Source organism: Arvicanthis niloticus, chromosome 27, assembly GCF_011762505.2.
Source record: "Arvicanthis niloticus isolate mArvNil1 chromosome 27, mArvNil1.pat.X, whole genome shotgun sequence".
Lineage (NCBI taxonomy): Eukaryota > Metazoa > Chordata > Mammalia > Rodentia > Muridae > Arvicanthis > Arvicanthis niloticus.
Genome location: NC_133435.1, coordinates 4,065,223 through 4,085,514, shown reverse-complemented (window position 1 = coordinate 4,085,514; position 20,292 = coordinate 4,065,223). Strand labels below are relative to the sequence as shown.

The 20,292-nt window shown below is 43.4% G+C and overlaps 1 protein-coding gene across 2 annotated transcripts in view; it reads right to left on the bottom strand.

The window, feature by feature from the left end:
- Hephl1 (hephaestin like 1) overlaps positions 1-20,292 on the bottom strand; it is a 63,833-nt gene that overhangs the window by 27,614 nt on the left and 15,927 nt on the right. For both annotated transcript variants that reach the window (XR_013107758.1, XM_076926030.1), the window contains exons 3-10: positions 12,379-12,591; positions 11,919-12,098; positions 10,595-10,849; positions 8,992-9,160; positions 7,110-7,249; positions 6,854-6,985; positions 4,644-4,855; positions 1,381-1,531 (exon numbers count right to left, since the gene is read on the bottom strand). Coding sequence is in view for 1 of the 2 variants with exons in the window: in XM_076926030.1 (XP_076782145.1) it covers positions 1,381-1,531; positions 4,644-4,855; positions 6,854-6,985; positions 7,110-7,249; positions 8,992-9,160; positions 10,595-10,849; positions 11,919-12,098; positions 12,379-12,591 (1,452 nt within the window). In the remaining variant the exon portion in view is untranslated. The remainder of the gene's footprint in view (positions 1-1,380; positions 1,532-4,643; positions 4,856-6,853; positions 6,986-7,109; positions 7,250-8,991; positions 9,161-10,594; positions 10,850-11,918; positions 12,099-12,378; positions 12,592-20,292) is intronic.

Here is a 20,292-nt window from a genome sequence, read left to right as displayed (position 1 = left end):
ACATTACGTCCCATTTAATTTGGATGAATGTTATGACTGAATAGCAGTGTTTGACTGGTAAGTTCATGTAACTATGACCCACATTTGGTATCTGACTCCCAGCTAATGCCATAAGCAGGGAAGACTAGCTACCACACACATGGATGCTCTTCTGGTATAACCTCCTTGTGAATAAAAGTTCCTTTTATTTCTGTCTGTTGGTTAAATCTTACCAAGCATACTTAAATTCAGGATTTTTAGTGGAAATCCTTGGGGTGTCTAAAAAGTCTATATTTTTAAAGAGATATTGATAATATTTTTTTTTACCAGTAAACTAAACCTTGTCTACAGAATTTGAATGAGTATCATCGAACTTGGCTGAGTTTGAAGAGAATTTTTTCTGACTCTAAACATGTACTTAATGCTTCTATTTCTAGACCTTTCATTCATTTACTGATTCATAAATACCATTTGGATACAGCTTATAAAATACACACAGCTCACAGCAGAGCAACATATGAGGCCTTTTATCCTTAGTCCTTTGGGTTTTCTCCCTTCCTTGCCATGCAAACAAGAGTGGAACTAAAACTCAGTTTAGTTATAGCAAAGCTCTCCTGAAAGCTGACACTGAAGGTCATTGCTCCCTGAATTCCAAGGTCCAAGTAGGGACTCTGTTAGACCTCAGTACTGGGAATCATGGAAGTCTGTGACCTGATTGCTGAGGGTTATTGTTACCTTGGACTTTGGGAACTTCCTGAAGTAGGGAGCCTAGTTATGCATTCTTCTATATTGTTTTTAAGGGTAATAAACAAATATTTTGCTTGGAACTGAAATAGGAGGCCACATAGCCTCACACATACACTGAAATGTTACAGTATGTTAGCAAGTTGGGCAGCTGCTTGCTCCTTGCGTTCTGGTGTCTGGCCTCTTGCTTGCTCTTTGGCTACATTAGGCAACATGGCTGAAACCAATAGACTCCCATGCTAGTCACAGACAGTCACTGGGTGGCTTGCCATTATGCCATTAATCCCAAATTAAGATGACGTGGGAACAACTTATGTTTGGCAAATTAATCCTTGCAGCAGGTGCTCATTGTAATTAATTAGGTATACTTAGGCGTATGTGTGATCATTCTCCATGATCTTGTTATCAGACTGGATGTGGGACTTCATCAGTCATTTTCTATACTTTGGATCTTCTGTGTGCTCTGCTACTTTAAATTCTGTATTGCTTTGTGTACAGATGGCATGATGTTTTAGAAGTGTCACATTCTCAGTATCTCTGGGAGCTCATGAATCAGAAGGCATGAAATGATTTACCTCCTGACCAGGAGCAATACCAAAGACACCAAAATTAGGCAGGCTCAGGCACATTTCCCAGCTGCAGCCCAGCCTCTCGTACCATGCATCCGGTTGGATTTCACAAACTCCTTGTCTTCTTTGTCCACACTGAAGGGATGCCAAGCAAACTTCTGGATGTTTTCATCAAGATAGCTGCTGAAATTCTCATCAAAGACTGTGAACAGTAGGTAAAATTCCTTGTCTATTCCTTTCTAAAGGAAACGAAGAAACAAAGACATACAACACACAGCTTGAATTAGTTCTAAAATTCACCAAAATGGGCCGTCCACGCTAGCCATAGGTTTACCCATCATTTCATAAATCAAGATGCTGAGCGTGGCCTGCTCCTTGTCCACCTGTCTCTAACATGCCTGCTATCCACGCCACCCTCTGTGCTGTCTGTTGTGTTTATAAAAAGATAAAGAGGGGGGATAGGTTTTGGTGGATGTGTAGTCAGGTATGGGGGAAAGGGGTGCCTCCATGGGCCAATGCTAAGGCATCCCTTCCTCCAGAGGGGCCAGCCACACGACAGTATAGTATAGAATAGTCTATTCAGAGCATAGGGAGGGGAGTTGAGAGGGTAGGAGAGAGAGAGAGAGAGAGAGAGAGAGAGAGAGAGAGAGAGAGAGAAGAAGAAGAAGAAGAAGAAGAAGAAGAAGAAGAAGAAGAAGAAGAAGGAAGAGGAGGAGGAGGAGGGGAAGAGGAGGAGGAGGAGGAAGAAGAAGGAGGAGGAAGAGGAGGAGGAGAGGAAGAGGAGGAGGAAGAAGAAGGAGGAAGAGAAGGAGAGGAGGAGGAAGGAGGAGGAGGAGAAGGAGGAGAAGAGGAGGAGGAAGAAGGAGGAGGAGGAGGAGGAGAAGAGGAGGAGGAAGAAGGAGGAGGAGGAGGGGAAGAGGAAGAGGAGGAGGAAGAAGGAGGAGGAGGAGGGGAAGAGGAAGAGGAGGAGGAAGAAGGAGGAGGAGGAGGAGGGGGAAGACGAAGAGGAGGAGGAAGAAGGAGGAGAAGGAGGAGAAGGAGAAGAAGGAGAAGGAGAAGGAGAAGGAGAAGGAGAAGGAGAAGGAGAAGGAGAAGGAGAAGGAGAAGGAGAAGGAGAAGGAGAAGGAGAAGGAGGAGAAGGAGAAAAAGAAGAATAGAGGAGTAGAGGCCAGCCATGAGCACATAAAGAAAGAAAGGGGGAAGGGGGGCTGGAGAGATGGCTCAGTGGTTAAGAGTACTGACTGCTCTTCCAGAGGTCCTGAGTTCAATTCCCAGCAACCACATGGTGGCTCACAACCATCTGTAATGGAATCTGATTACATCTGTAATGGAATCTCTGGTGTGTCTGAAGATAGCTACAGTGTACTCATACGAATAAAATAAACAAATCTTTAAAAAAAAGAGGGGGAAAGGGGATAGGGAGGGGGAAGGGCATAGGGAAGGGGAAGAGGCAAGAGGATAGAGTGGGAACAAGAAGGCAAGAGAGAGTAGAGAGGGCAAGCAGCCCCTTGAATCACAAACACCTGGCTGTTGCCAGGCAACTGTGGGGCGGAGCTTAGACAAAAATGCTAACACTGTCTCTCTCTCTTTCTCTCTCTATGCTGTTGCTTGCTTCACGAGGCTCCTTAATGATGATCTCCTATTGCCTCTCTCTCAATGACATGATGGAGGCTTAGTGACCCCTTCGTACCCACCTGCTCTTCCTGTATTCGACACATTTCTGTCATTGTGTGTTGAGAAAAAGAGAAAGAGAGAGTGAGAGGGAGTGAGAAGAGAAATAAGGAAAACGTGGAGGAAGGGAAATAGGAAAGGAAGGAGGAAAGAAGAAATGAAGACAGAACATGGAATCCGGGAGTTTAACTGAATGGTTATGTGTAGGCAATAATGGTCAGAAATCAACCTTGTATCGCCTGACCATACTCTATGATGCCCCTTCACCTCTGGGAGAGAGAGTAACAACCAACCGGAAAGAAACAGTCTTCTCTAAGCCCCTCCCTCTCTCTCTACCTACCCAGAAGAATCCTAAGCAGGTTTCAGGCTACAGAGAGGCTGGCATACATTCTAAGGCACATTTTACACTAATGGCTTTATCTGGGGCCAAATGCTTTTGGCCTCTCTAAATATCAGTCACTTAACTGTGGGGTTTTGTTTGTTTGTTTTTGTTTCTATTTTCATGACTTTTGAGTAACTATTCATAGTATTTGGCTTAGCAACGTCCTCTGCAAACTCTAATTTTTCAATGAGTTTTTTTTATTTCTAATTCTTTACTCAGTTTTCATTGAGTAGATACAACATGAGAATGAAAACAAGAACTATTTGCCAGTACTTCTTGGCCCTTAGCCTTTTTGGCTCAGGCCTTGCCAACACAGTGAGGAGCAGGTAGGTTAGTAGGGAAAGGAAAGGTTAGATGCCAAGACCTATGTTCTGGTGACCTACAGACTTACTAGGACTAGTTCCTTGAGTCTCACTCAGTGTCTTTTCATCTCAATTCCTCTACCTTTAGAATACAGACCACCACTCCGCACTGCCTTCTTTTGCTGTTGAGGAACAGGGCACATGCTTGCTGCATTACACATGCAGACATTCCCAAGGTTGCTTCCTCCCAGGGATAACTGACAGTCCAAGATAGACCAGGATATCTTCTGTCCTTAAAGCCTAGCTAAACAGTCCTTGAGTCCGCACAACAGGCTTCTGCAATGCCAGATACCGTGAGATATGGCATTTAAATGAGTTGATCTGCTGTTTCTGACTAGGAGGTGATTGGTGAGATGAGCTGTTGAGTGAGCAGATTTCCCACTGTGGATAAGTGAGTTCCAGTTGTGTAGAAGTGGCTTGAGATCCTATGCTTTGTCCCATCTGTAACTGCAACCACCCACGCCTCAGAGTTAGGGCTTAGCAGCAGCTATCAACATGCCGTCTCTTCTTTTCTGCCACCATGATTAATTTCCAATGACCTACAGCAGCCCTCAGCTTTGGCACAGACTGGAATCCCCAAGAGATTCTGACTGGACTGGTCTGGAGCGTTTGGATAAAAGATGCTGAAAATGTTCACGGATGTGCCCAAGTCCAAGAAACCTCACTGAGCAAGAAAGATCCAATCACACACACACACAGATCTCTGAAGGTTCCAGAGTCAAGACAACATACACGTAAGGAAGCCAACCAAATACCAACGACACCACAAGCACAAATGATAAGATACGGGTCAGAATCTTAAAAGAACCACAGAAGTCAGTTGCAGAAGGAAGAGACACTGTTTTGTCAGTGGCTGCCGCTGCTGAATCTCCAGCCACCCTGCTGGCCCCTCCCACCTACGACCCTGGAAAGAGTGTGGTGACACTGGTGGCCCACCTGTGTCCCATCCGCATTGAGCACGCCCTTTTTGCAGACCAACAAAGGCCCCACAAGCCCAGCACTAGTGTCCTTGATCGGCTGGACTGCTGAGAAGTAAACATAGGTCAGGCATGGGGGGTCTTCATCTGTCGGGCTGACGCTTTCCGGCACTGTCCACCGATAGGTGAAGGTTTCACCTGGCTTGACATGAGCCCCTGGCTTCAGAAATCCTGAGGATATAAATGAAAGTTTCACACAGCCAACAACAGCAATCTTGCCAGGCTGGGTCCCCAGCCCTGGCAGCTCTCTCTGATGATATATTTTACAAAAGGAAGGCTATTTTTCCTTACAAAGTCTACCCTGGTCCTCAGATGCTATTTTACGAAATAGAAGTTAAAACCGCAGTGTTTTCTTCTTTGCAGATTATATCCTATATTGTATTCATGCCATGTCTAGCTGACATTAGGAGGATTATAGTATTCCACTCACACAACTAAATACAAATCTGTAAGATACCACCAAATGTCTTCTATATGAAATATATCATACTTAGTCCTGTAGAAGGCACCTGGAAAGTTAAGCAAGAATCCTATCTTTAGGGGCTGGAAAGAGGGCTCGGCAGTTAAAGGCACGTACTGCTCTTACAGAGGACCCGAGTTTCCCAACATGTGCGTATCAGGTGGCTCACAACTGTCCGTAACTCCAGCTGCAAGAGATCCAATGCCCTCTTCTGCTCTCAGTAAGGATGCATGCACTGCATGTATACATGCACAAACATGCCTAAATAAGAATTTAAAAATAAATTGTTAAAACAGAGCCCTATCTTTAACAAGCTTAAAACATAAGGGGGAGGTGTGCCAATTTAGTAATTGAATCAAACAACAAAAGCAAGACGGTGTGAGCAAGTGCCCAGGGTTCAGAGCTGCAAACAGGCAGGTCCGACCTTTCTGTCTTGGGAAAGGCTATGAGCTCACTCTGCATCTGACTTATGCTCTTCAAAAAGTTTTCCAGTGAGTTTCCTGAATAGCAAAGTGGAAAATGGTGTTAACTGTAACCTGTCTCCTCCTATCCCAGTTACTGTGAGCATCTTGAATTGGGAGTGAGCAGGCGGGGATGCCTGCTCATGCACAGGAGATGGAGTGGGTCTGATGGAGCATCTCCCTCCTCTATTCTGCATTAACCTCAGCATCACTATAAAGCTCAGTCTCCACTGGGCCTGGTTCCATTCTAGGTCACAAGGAGTTATCTCCAGAGGCCATGATGTCAGTACAGAGGGGGGACATGTGCACCTCTGGAGTCTCCCATGAGCAGTATCAGTGATGTAAAGGTAGTTCCTGCCACCCCTTGTGTGCACAGAAAGTCTGTGCTTTCTGCTCTGTGAGGGGCAGAAGCTGTAGATATTAGCCCACAACATTGATTTTTTTTAAATAAATATCTGCTGGTGGATACACACAGAGAACACATGTGACATGTTTTTGTCAACTAAATGGTGAGATCAGATTTTACCCTCAGGTCTCATCTCACCAGCAGAATCTCCTGCAACTCTCAGCAGACACACTCTCCATGTTGGAGAACTGGAAGAGACTGTGGAATCGGTCTTTGTGTCACTGAGGGAAAGGCAAACACTAACATTTCCTAAGAGATGACTGTAGGCTTAACCTAGGCCTGAATGTGCTCAGTCCTGCCCAAAGCCCTGTGAGGTTATTATTATAATTTGTAATTAATAGACAAGAAGAACCACACTCACAGAGTTTAGGAGTTCACTCAGAATTGGAAAAAAAAGGAACCAAACTTGTCTCCTTCTTGTGTGTATGGTGAATATACATGTTCATATGGGGGTGGGATGCGTGTGTGAGTGCATTCATTGAGAGGTCAGAGGTCAGCTTTGGTCGTCTTTCTCTATCATTCTCCACCTTATTTTTTGGGACAGGGTCTCTCATTGAACATGTAGCTCACTGATTTCTACAGCGGCCACCCAACGAGCTTCAGGGATCTTCCTTTCACAATACCCCTACACACACACACACACACACACACACACCAATGCCGGAGTCATACACATGTTCCATACTGCTCCCAGCTTTCACATGGGTACTAGGGATCCAAATGTAGGCCTAGATGCTTGCTTGATGCAAGCATCTACCCACTGAGACATCACCCTGGTACTTCTGTCTCTTGATCCTTTCCTCTCTCACACTATTTCCTTAAGAAGCTCTGTTGAGGCTTACCGTCTACATTCGGAGCTGCATCCGATGCCTTGTCATAGAACACACCATGGGGTAAGATGCTGTAGACCTTGTCAGCTTTGTTGGCAAACGTCACTAGCAAGGTATCACCCACCTCTGCCTTGATGACTGGACCTGGGAAGCAAGAGAAGAGGATGAAGAGATGAAGAAGTAAATCAGAGCGAGCAGAAGAGTCACTCTGCAGAGATGTCTGCTCCCAGGTGAGCACACCCCCTTTGAAACATCAGGATGCGTGTACCAAGAATTCCAAGATGGGCTTCTGAATCAGAGGGCGTCTTTCGTCTACTGAAAGTGGCATCGACATACTCCGTGTACCGAGCCTTCCAGTATTTTCCTCCTATTCTGTTGTCAGCTTGTGTGAAGTACACTGCAGAGTTACTGTGGAAAGATGTGGGAATCTGAGAAGACATCCAGACTCATCTCCCAGATGCAGTCATCATGGACCTCACTCTACATCTGTCCTAATCACCACCCCCTTCCCAACAAAGCCTGCACAGGCCTCAGCACCATGCCTAAGGACCGCTGCACAACGCCTAGGGATCACTGACAGCCTAGGAGCTGGTCCTCAAGCCCATTTCCCTCTTCACCTTTGCACCTCATTCCCCAGAGGCCCTACAACCAAAGAAGTCACAGAAAATCCTCATTTACCAACAATGGGGTTCCAGAACAGTATCCTAAAAAGCAATTAAGAGCTACCTGGTTTCTCTATAGAGCAAATATCCCTGTAGCTCTCACTGAAGCCAATGAATAAGTTTTATATGTAATAAACTCTTTTATACCTGACATGATTAAGAAATGGAGTTTGAGGCATGATGTGAATCAAAGGGTTTAAGCCATGGAGAATTGTCTGTAAACTATATGCCTAAAATGCCTAATTTCAGAATTACAGAGTATAGTGATACTGCTTCTGATTCACGCTAGCTCTCTGTGCTCTTAGTGTATCCAAGATGTCACTACCCAAGACTCTGTAAGTCATAAGAGGTCACAGCCACTTTAAAAAAAAAAAAAAAAAAAAAAAAAAAAAACAACTTGAAAAGAGACTAGGAGCACTGGCTACTCTTCCAGAGGACTCAGGTTTGGTTCCTACCCTTTACATGGTGGCTCTCAATTAGCTGCAATGCCAGGGGCTCTGACGCTATCTTCTGGCCTCCCCGGGCATCAAGCTTGCACATGGTGCACAGACATACATAGAGGCAAAAAAATACATAAAATTATTTTCTTAAGATTTTATTTATTTTCTGTATATGAGTACACGGTAGCTGTCTACAGACACACCAGAAGAGGGCATCAGATACCATTACAGATGGTTGTGAATCACCATATGGTTGCTGGGAATTGAACTCGGGACTTCTAGAAGAGCAGTCAGTGCTCTTAACCTCTGAGCCATCTCTCCAGCCCATAAAATTATTTTTTATTTCAACTTGAAATCTACTATGTGCTGTGGAAACCAAGAGATTCAAGACTGGGGAGGTGAAGATTTCAGTTAAGAGGCAACACTAGACTTGGGTTTCACCGAGTTTAACTAGACGTGGAGGCAAAGGACAGAGAGGCTGTGTAGCTCACACAAGAATGCCATTAGACCACAATGGCTCATCTCCATACAGAGTCCTGCCTTGTTCCCTCTCTGATACTGTTCCATGTGGACATTCTGTAGCTCAGTGCTTCAAATGGCCCTGACCACCCTTGTTTGCACATAGGAAGTGCTAAGGAAATGTTTGATAAAAACAAAACATAAAAAAAAAACAAGTAAATGAATGAATGAATGAATGAATGAGTTAATGAATGAGCGAATGAATGGGAATGAGTGAGTGAGTGGAATGAATGGCTAATGAATGGACAAGAGAATCAGTGAGTGAATGAATCTGTGAGTGAATACATTAACTGAATGAGTGGTGACTGAGTTAATGAATGAGTGAGTGGGTGAATGTAGTTTTCTTGAGTTTTGATTTAGCCGACAATCATGAGTAACCACTCTCCCAGTTCTCAGCAAGGTCCACAATAAGAATTCTAGCAGCTCTGACATCAGGATGTCTGCCATCTGAGACACAGTGTGATCACAGGGAAAAGCCGGCTGCACACTGATCTGGAGAGGGACTTAGAAACACCAGCAGAGTCCTTACCTGCCAGATGTATTCAGGGGAAATCCAGTGAATTTGTCATAGCCTTGGGGACCATAATCCCAAAGGACCTTTTCAGCTGCTATGAAGTAGTGCCTCTGTTGACCCCGCACCTTCGGGTGAGGAGCATTACCCCTGCAGTTGCCCACATTGTACTGTCCCAGCATTCCAGCTGCAGAGGGAGGAGACACACAAGCATAGATAAAACGCCCAGGAGAAATAGAACAGGTTTGACCTCATCAGCATTTGAAACTTATATAGAAAACTGGATGATAAACAAAGTTAGCAAGAAAGGGTAAATGGGGCCAGTTAATATATTTACATGCAATAAATATTTAAAAAGTAAGAGTTAATCATTTTAAACATAAAAAAAAAATTCCCAATAGAAAATGGATGGGGGCCAGAAATAGGTTGTTCAGAAAAGAAATGACACCAGCCAGTAAACGAATGGAAAAGTACTATCTCAACTGCAATTATGCAGCGCCATTGTTCATTGATGGCAGAGATACAATCTAATAGTCATAGTTTCCAGGGCTGCCAGGCAGATGGGGGGAGGACAGACATGCTCACACACTGTGAGTGGATGAGTAACAATACAGGTAGGGAATAGAGCAGTATGTGTCTGAAGCTTAAAAAAAAAAAAAAAATCCTACTCTGATACAGGAATTCCAAATCCAGGGGTTTAAGAAGACGTATCTGTAAATTGTTATAACAAACAAAAGAGGGGGCAGAAGTGCTAAGCAGCACAGGGGCATCAGTGGTCATCTTGCTGTGACCATGGGAGACACCAACACTGATAAAGTCACTCTGCTCACTCACAAGGAAACACTGCTAGAACATATGAATGAGTAGGACAATGAGCTTCCGGAAGCAGAAACAGACCAGCGTCATCTAGAAAATATAGTGAGAGCTCTAGATGGGACAGTTGGTTTTTAAAAAAGAATCAAATTACAGGACTGGAGATGGCTCAGTGGTCAAGAGTACTTGCTACTCTTGTAGAAGACTTAGGTTTGGTTCCCAGCCCCACCTGGTAGCTCACAACTGTCTGTAACTCCAGCTGTGAGGGATCTAACACCCTCTTCTGACTTAAACACGAATGAAGGGAAATTCAAGGCTTGGGTGGGGAACTGACTCCTGTCCTTAGCAAGGACTTTTCTAGCGTCAAATGTGAATTGTTTCATTTCCAGTCACTGGGAAAGAATACGGACTTTTTCAGTTAGCGTGGCCCTTCGTCCATCCAGTTCCTCCTGACACCTCTAGGCTCATCTTACATACAGTTCACTCCTCAGGAACCCCATAGACTTCTCTGCAGGAGTGAGTAGCACACCCATGGGGAATGTATGTCACACACTTGGTGTACTTTGTAAAAGTTGAAGTACTAGTTTCTAAGTTCCTTTAAGGCTTCAAATTAATCTTAAGGACATCGTAATACACAAATATGGAGGATGCTAAATGCACACTGTGTTTTGCAGATGCTAAATAGTTCGATGCATATTGTAATCTATTTAAGAGACCAGGTGACTCGATAGAACCCAATCCTGGATTGGTAGTCCAGGACAGTAGGCCCCATCTCAAGCCTCTCCACACCAGCCTCCATCTAGTTTACCTTGCAGGTGGTCACTGACTTGGCAGGTTATCATCCATTTCCCAGGATTCTCCACTATCATTTCTGTTGTGAGGAAGGTGGCTGGAAACAGGTTGACAACATCTGTCCGGTGCCCTCTGGTGATGAAGGTGTTACCGTAAAAATAGATGGAATGGATGTCTATCTCGTTCCCCATCCCAAACAGGTGCCAGGACACGGATTCACCAACACACATCTCAGGCTCGGGCAAGTTTCCAAAAAGGAATCCGTTGAGGGCTGCAAACACAAACACAAACACAAACACACCAGTGGAAGACACTCCCCTACAGATGGGAGCAGGGCTAAAGCTAGACAGTCCGTGTGTGGGTCACTGCTATAATATTTCCCTGCAGCAATCCCCAATCTAAATGAACCCCAGTATTTAAAGTGCTGAGAATAAGGGACTATGAATGCTGACACTAAATGGGACATCTTTACCAACCCTCCCCTGGAAGGGCTCAGAAAGCACTGTGATGGAGTGACCAGACAGGAGGGTGCTGTGAAATGCTGCCTTCTGGATGGGGTGTGGCAGAGGCACTCATGAGCACCTAGCACCCGTAGTACTTGTACAGGATTAACACTGGAACACCCCAGCATAGACAAGGGTAGGCAATCAGGAGTGTCAGGTATGTGGATATGGAGGGAGGGAGAGCCCCTTTGCTCTGGGAGCATGGTCATTGGTAGGCTGCCCATGGCCTGGTAGGTTGCCATGCCATGCTCACGCATATATGGGAAGCATTGACTGGACTTGGTAAGTTAAAAATAGACAAATTTTAAAAGTAAGATATGAGGTTGGGAGAACTATGACAGAGATCTTAAGAGAAAGAGGAAGAGTGGATATGACCAAGATACACTATGTATAATGTGTGAACATTTTAAAGAATAAATCAAAATATTATCTTGGGGCTACAGAAGTGGTTTAGTATTTAGGAGCACTTGCTGTTCTTGAAGAAGACCTGATTTGATTCCCAGCACCCTCAACTGTGGCTCACTCTAGTTCCAGGAAATCCAACGCCTCCTTCTGGCCTCCTCAGACACATGCTTTAAACATCTTCCTAAAACATTATGTTTCCCCTCTATTTTCTATACCAATGTCTTGTCTGTCCTACTCAATGTAACTGGTGTATATGGCCTTTCTTTTCTTTCTCAGACTATTGAGATTCAGAGTGTGTTGTGTCTTATACCGAATCACTGGCATCCAAACCCACACATCTTGCAGAATGAGGTCTAGGGTTTCCATGGATCTTGCTTCCCTGAAGTACTCATCATGCAGAAAGCCCTGTCATGTACCATGGTACACACTCACCATGCATCTTGTTGCTCCTCTGGAAAACAGCATCACTTTTGTCAACGGAATTTGGACTAGTGCAGAATTGCCTGATGTTGTCATCCAGGTACCAGCTCTGGTTCTCATCCACAAGAGTGAACATGATTACAAACTCTCGGTCCACATCAGTCCTCGCCCCTGAGTATCTGTTCAGTACACCTTTAAGGAACATCAAGAGTGTAAAGAAAAAGCCATTAGAGGTAAACTAAACCCTAGGGGTAGCCCCTCTCCTGCCAGCAGTGTTCAGTAACTCAACAGGGATAATCAAGGATTAACCTACATTCCACAACTTACAAGTAGAAGCCAGCTCTGGCATAAATGACAAGGCTGTAGAAAAGTCCCAAAGCAGAAGTCTTGAGCACTGAGAACATAGAGGCCTGGCTACTCCCTAAGAATCAACACAGCTGGGAAGAAGCTTTAGGGGGTGGGGACTGCCTACCTTCCTTACACACCAGCAGAGGTCCGATTAGCCCGGAACAGATATCCTTAGGGGCATCAATGTGTGAGTGGTACACCCAGGTCAGGCAGTTGGCATCTGCTGGAGCAGGTGCATATTCTTCTCTCACTGGCCAGACATAGGTGTAGTTTTTGCCAGGGGGGACCATGTCATCCTCCTTGTTCCTTCCAGATGTCCCATCTGGGTATAAGGCTCCTTTTAGCCAAAAGAAAAGGAAAGATGACATTAAAACCCAGCGATTTTATGTTACAGTGGAGAGGGCAGAGCTTTGAAATCAAATGTAAATGAATTTAAATGTATTTGCTCTAGAACTTGAGGTGAAGCCCACTGAGTTCTTAGTAACCTGGTTTTTCACTGGTAAAGCTGCAAGGCTGAGATCTACCCTGCAAAGACAGGAGAGCTCAGCGAGGAAATGCACAGAGTGCTTCTCCCAAAAGCAGTCGTCCTAATAAAGATGCTGGTGACCCTGCTGTACCAGTCTGAAGGGTTTCAGTTCTTCTCACTTGTTATTGTCTTGAGATGGGACAGAAGAAACAGTAGGTACCACTTGGGGGCCTAGTGCAGACTCATCTCATCTCACAAGAGATGAGAAGGGAGGCTTCTGGTTTCTCCCAGCTTCCAGAGATATCACCATCCTGTGAGAAAGACTGGCATAGGTATTAGGGGCACATGGACAGCTGGAGACTAAAGCAAAGCAGTGTGAAGAATAATTTGGGATCAGAATCCTCAGGCAGAGACCTAGGAGGTTTAACAGCACAGCAGGTAAGGTGTGGAATCAATCACACAGTAGGTAAGGTATGGAATTACACAGTAGGTGAGGTGTGGAATCACACAGTAGATGAGGTGTGGAATCAATCATACAGTAGGTAAGGTGTGGAATCACACAGCAGTTGAGGTGTGGAATCACATAGCAGGTGAGGTGTGGAATCACACAGTAGGTAAGGTATGGAATCAATCACACAGTAGGTAAGGTGTGGAATCAATCACACAGTAGGTAAGGTGTGGAATCACACAGTAGATGAGGTGTGGAATCAATCATACAGTAGGTAAGGTGTGGAATCACACAGCAGGTGAGGTGTGGAATCACACAGCAGGTAAGATGTGGAAGGCTACCCTGTGCTACATTTCATCACTAAGATTTCTGCATGGAAATTTTCAGTTAAGAAAAGCTCAGTGCATGAAATCGTGTGACAATGTATGCAGAAGGCAAGTGACTAATCAGTGCATAGTATCATCATCAGATGACAATGGATCAGCTTCATAATGAGAAGGATTTAAGGGGCCCTGAAGGACCAGGAATTTCAGGTCTTCCCCTGAAAAGGACTTTTCCTATTATCGAAAAGTACAGAGGACTATTAGGGACAGAGAATGAGACGGACATGCTCCGGGTCCACTGCCGTCACTCAATGGTTCATCCATCAATAATGAATTGGATATCGACCACATGCTAATGAGTGGGGCTCATATTACAAGCCAACGTCGAATAAGACGGCAACTCTAAGGAGAGATATGGTTCCAATCTAATGTTATATTCCTAACAATTTTTACCATAAAAGTGTAATTTGATGTTTAGAGAAGGAAACAATAGTTAAACGTACTGTATACCAATTGGTCCTGAGGACTGAAGCCAGGACCTCAAGCACATGCTAGGCCCTACCACTGAGCTACAGCCTCAGACAGACAACATCTGTTCTTCAGTGTAACCCAATCTGGTACATACCACTATCTATTTCATAAGTAAACACTTTCCCACATAGGTGAGTGAGATTTGAAACAATTTATGTCTGATTTTCTATCAAAAACATTGAAGAGAGAGTCTCTGGACCTTTTTGATACTTATTTCTTCAACTAAATTTCTTTTTGATGGGGCTGAAGAGATGGCTCAGTGGTTAAGAGCACTGACTGCTCTTCCAGAGGTCCTGAGTTCAATTCCCAGCCACCACATGGTGGCTCACAACCATCTGTAATGGGATCTGATGCCCTCTTCTGGTGTGTCTGAAGACAGCTACAGTGTATTCATATAAAATAAATAAATCTTTAAAAATAAATAAATAAATTCCTTTTTGATACCAACTTTCAACAACTGTATACTACATAACACTTAAAGATAAAAGCCAGAAATATGTGTTGATAAAGTCAGAGGAATTTTCCATAAAAAAGCAAGATATAAATTTGATTAATTAGATCCTGTCAAGAATAATGTTGTATTTGCGTTAACTGTTAGACATAGACTTAATGTACATTAGGGAAATATGAATAAGTTATATTATTTCTTTCTTCTGTAAAAGGAAACTTAACAATTGCTAGTGAGAGGTTCTGAGAAAAAAATCATGTAAGAGTCCATTCTATATAATACATTACATATGTAATACATTACATTTTCAGTGTTTTCAAGAATAAAATGCAAAGGCAGTATTTTTAAAATGAGTTCTGCATTGTCTTTCAATAAGAGGTGAGGGTATTTAAACAAGGCTGTTTTTACTCAGAGTTAGACTACTGTGATTTACTACTTTTAACTTGATAAAGGATTTAATTTTATGAAGAAATAAAGTAAAGAAAAACTCCAGAAGGCTACTCTCTATCAACTAACTCCCAGAGTCTCCTTAAAGAGTCCCAAGGTGATTCCTACAGTGACCTTCCCTGCCTTTCCTCTTCAGTCTGTATTTCTAGCTCTTTCATCTTTACCTGCCATTCATCATCATGTGAACTCTCAAAATAAAACACAATGCTGGCTTCATCTTCCCATGCCCAGCACGCCACCCTCCATGACTGTACCCCTCGCCACAATGCCATCCACTGGGCACATGGGTCACCTTGGCTTTAAGACACCTGAACTTCATGCCTACACTTTGTACTGACACCTTTCTAGGCGGCATTTCCCAGCGCCTTTCCCGGAATGCGTGCATTGTGCGTTGTCACCTGTCAAGCCTGCTCTTTAGCCAGCCTCCTGAATCCAAAGCCACCAATAGTCAAAGCCAATGGTCTAAAGTAAAAGCACTACTCTCCCCTGCCTCCCCTTCCTTCCCCCTCCACTGGTTCTCACATTCATCCATTCTGCCCCCTGTGCCATCATAGTACTCAACCAAACTGTCACCTCTGGTCACTTCCTAGCTGACTTTCCTGCATCATTTTCCTCTCTGGTAATAGTTCTCTTTCTCATCTGAACTCTAGTCTCTCATTCCTTGCTTAGTCATCCCACAATCTTTCTTGAATACAGAGATGAAGATCAAATGTGTTCTGTGTGGATCTCCACAATCAGCATGGGCTGGCTCAAGCGACCCTGAACCCTCTGAACTAAGTCAGTTCTCCAAGTGCATTCAGAGCAAGGACAGCAAAGCCACTGAAATTAGACAGCCTAGAATCAAACCTTCTCTCGATCATGTCGTAGCTAGATGGCCTGGCAATCTCCTCTTAAAAAAACTAATTTCAGCCTGTAAAATATGAAAATTATAATACCTACCACATAAAGTCATGGGGGCTTATGTGACATAACATCTAAAAGGTCCTGTCACTGGTACTGGAATAGGGTAACTATTCAAAAAACAGTGCCTAGTGCTTGGTCATAACATTGCTCACATTTAAAACATATGTATAAATGGCAGAGGACACATGCAAGCGCTTGATTTATCTATAGCTTTCGTGTTAGACTGTAAAAGCCACAGACTAGGGTTTATTATTACTCGTTGTACCCAGGGGGTCTACACCAGTGCCTGCTGTGAGGGCTGCTCCATACATGTCTGTTGAAGAAAGAATGACTCCACGCTATTGCCTTATGGTATCTCTATACAAAGCCCTGTAAGTATGATGTATGGCTGGGTTGCCACATGGACAGACACGGGAGGCAGATGTGAGGAGAGTCGACCAACAGGCGTGTGACTTGTCTTGAAGCTTCAACTGAGATTCCTGTTCTTGTTTTGATTATGAAACACATACGGATATGAATCACAATTTTTTGATTCGAAATTCACTGTGTGAGCTTTGTTTTTACGGAGAGCTTCTGGTGGCTGCCACTGAAATGGAGAGGCCAGAGCCCCACAGAAAGGCTTGGTGCCAGTGTTCAAGAGGAAAAATATTATTTCAGATCCAAAATGAAGTGTGGCTATAAAGTAAGAAAGTGATGCTGGTCCCATGCACTGGTCGGCTTCCAAGCTCCTTTCTCTACTCTTCCCCTGGAAGAGCATCTAGGAGGTGCTGACCATGTGGTCATTCACTGTTGCAGTCCTACTATGCACTCAGCAGTGTCTGGTTCACAGTAAATACTAAGTGGCATTAAGCAGAGACCTCAAGACTACAAAGCTTGTTCCGAGAACCAAGATAGAAATTGATCAAAGGAGAGGTAGGAGGTCAGCAAGTCCAGATGACTCTAAGGCTGGAGGGCACGAAGCTGCTGGAAAGCGTATTCTCAAGTGCAAAGGTCTTGTTTATTCCCAGGATGGGGATAGGGTTGGGAGGTAGGTGGCAACTACAAGGTGGGACACACCAGTTAAAGAAAAATGTAAAAACGTGTTTCAGTTCCCTGGAAACAGAGCACCTAGCACTGTTGGTGTTTGAGCAACCGCTGAGTACTGGGCAAGAGCGGGGCTCTGCAGCATCCCTGACTCAGGCTGCCCTGCAGCATCCCTGACTCAGGCTGCTCTGGTCTCACTTTTCATCCACCCTTAGCAGCACCAAGAAGTAGTTTGATCCAAATGGTCACGAATGAGGTCCAGCTATTGCAGCCATGGTAAAACAGAGACATTGTTTGGTCTTTAATGGTGGGCGTTCCTGTATAAACTTCAATGTTATTTAGAAAGGAGGAATGATCTGGGGAGCAAGAGGAAAGTATAATGATTTGTCTGTCCTAGCCTAAAGTCATAGTGATGCTTGGAACAAACAGATCCCTGGCCGGACAGTGAAACTGTCTGTACACAAAGAGAAATACAAGGAAGGATGGCTCAATGGTTAAGAGCACTTGCTGCTCTTGCAGAGGACCTGTGTTTTGTCTCCATCAACCACATAGGGTAGCTCACAACTAAGCAACTCCAGCTCCAGAGGGTCTGATGCCTTCTTTTGGCTGACTTGAGCATGCACACGTACACACACACACACACACACACACAAATAAAATAAATATTTATGTTTTAAGAGGAACTATAAAAAGAGAAGAGACAAAGGGCCTACCAGAAAGTCAAAGTGAGAGCGGATGAAAACAGCTGGAATCTGAAGGGCATTGTCCGATCCACTCATGGCACAGGACCCCCTGCCTCAAGACACCGAAGCACAGCCTCTGTCCAGTGACTTACCGGCCACTAAGCTATGCAGACCCGAAAGTCTAGTCTTTAAAGTAAAACCCCAAGCTGAATGAAGCATAATGGACATAGTTTTTCAGGAAAACAGATCCACAGACTGGGTCTGGCACCTCTCTAAATAAAGATAAAAGCAAACAACAACCTGAAAAAGATCACAATCCAGACCTGTTAATGTTTTTTGTTTTTGTTTTGTTTTGTTTTGTTTTGTTTTTGTTTTTTTGGATCATCCAGTTTTCAGTTTTTCAGTAGAGAAGTGTCAAATGGCTTGCAGCAACATGCACCCCTCTGTACCACAGCACAGGCTTGGTTACAATATTTCAGGTCGGGTAATATAGAAGGGGGACCTGCAGGGGCTCCTGGGTAGAACTGTTCTTGGGCTTCCATTTCCAATCCTAATGGCAGCATTGAGGAAATCCTGCTGGAAACCAGGACAGAGCTGGAGGGAACCTAGAGTTCTCACTGTGACAGCCCACCTGGCTCCTACACACCCCAGGATGCTAGCATGGTCCCTGGGTAACTGCACTTGCTATTTAACTGTATACAGAGTTCTTAACTTAGTAAGATGATGAAATCAACATTATAATGGTGTGTAGTAATATGTATGTTATCATTTAGTATACATCTCAAACTATTATTATTTTCTTTGTATATTAGATATAAATAGTACAAGTGTTAATTAATATCCAGGAGATGATAAATGGAGTATTTGAAAGTTACTTGTAACCTTAATTCAGTTAAAACACTGCATGTCAAAGGAATAAATAACACTGCTATTAAAATCACTATACTGAGGTTGGAGAGCTGGTTCATTGTTGTTAGCAAAGTATTAGCAGATCAAACCCATCAATATTTAGATATTTAAGACATTTAGTATTTTATGGCCAAATAAGATTTACCCTCATGATATCAAAGTTGCAAACTAATACAACATATAAACAGATTCAGGGGTAAATATCACAGTCACCTCAAAAGAAGCAGAAATGCATCTAATGACATCCAGGATTCCCATGGAAAACTCTGAGCCACCTAGGAATAGAAGACTTCTTCCTTAACTCAATAAAAGGCCACCAGGGTAACCACATGGCTAACATCATGCATAATTAAAAGGAAAACTAACATTATTTTTTAAAAAAATGTATAAATGCAAAAAGGAAAAGGGGGTATGGGATGGGGTTTTCTAAGGGGGGGGGAATGGGGAAAGGGGATGGCATCTGAAGTGTAAATAAAATATCTAATAAAAAAAAGAAAAAAAAAAAAGGAAAACTAACTGCTTTCTTCCAAAAACTGAGAACAAGACAAGAATGCCCACTCTTGCCACTGCTATTATTAACTTATCCTGAAGTTTCACCAGTTTAACAAGTAAAATAAGGGTTAAATCATCTTTATTCATGATGATGCTACATTCTCAAATTACGGGGAAGCTACTGTTTACTAATGAACACGTTTCGCCCAGGCGGGAAGACACAAGACTAATGGACAATGTCAACTCTGGCTTATACACTACCAACAAACCATCCGAGAGAAACCAGGAAAGTTGCTTTCCGTAAGGAGTGAGATGTCTGGGGTTTAACAAGAAGAACCACAGTTGGAAACAAAGTTGAAGGCGCTGTTGGCGGTTGATGAGGCTCCTGCTCTTCAGGGCACCATCAGGATGTCAAGTCACAGCCTGTCATTTTATACGGCTCTTTGTACTTATGTATTTATTTTTAAATCAGCGTACAATGTCATGGGGTTCACTGTGACATTTGTCTACACACATTGTTCTTCTTAGCCCTCCTCAACCCCTCCAACCCCCTGTCCCCTACTTGTCTCTTCCTCCTTCAGATTTGCTCCCTTCTACCTCCGTGTCACATAGATTCCATCATCTGCTCTTTTTCTCTCCTCTCCTTTAAGATCTCTCCTTCCCTCCCCTTTCGTGTTCCCCTTTCGAGGTTCACAGCCTACACCCCTACAAACAGAGCTGTGAGAACACGGTCCATGCATCCTGGGGATCATCTTTTCCTATACACTGTCGATACTGAGCTGTGGGGGGAAGTGCTGGAAGTTTTGAGAGAATAGTTGACAAGTGTTGGGTGAGAATTTGGGAACAGTGTCAGAACAATGCAGATTGGCCTCGGCCCCCAGGAACACCTGTTCTAAGGTACAGACAGGTACAAACAGTAACCAAAACCAAAATGATCTCTTTTACTGTACCAGCTTGGCAACTACTGTGGAATAAGCCCAACATAGGAGACATACCTATAAGACAGGGCCCAGAGAAAGCTTCCTAAAGAAGGGACTTATGGATGATTTAGGTTGTTCTAGTAATCCTCTGAACTGAGTTGAAACAAATCTATTTCCTGAGGCAGGGGCTCATGATCTTCACAGATGCCTAAATAGCTAGTGATATAAATATACATGTATATATATTATATAAAACATATATATAAATGTTTTATATATATATATATATGTTTTATATATATATATATGTTTTATATATATATATATGTTTTATATATATATACATGTTTTATATATATATATGTTTTATATAATATATAAAAATATATGTTATATATATGTTTTATATATAACATATATAAATATATATGTTATAAATATATAA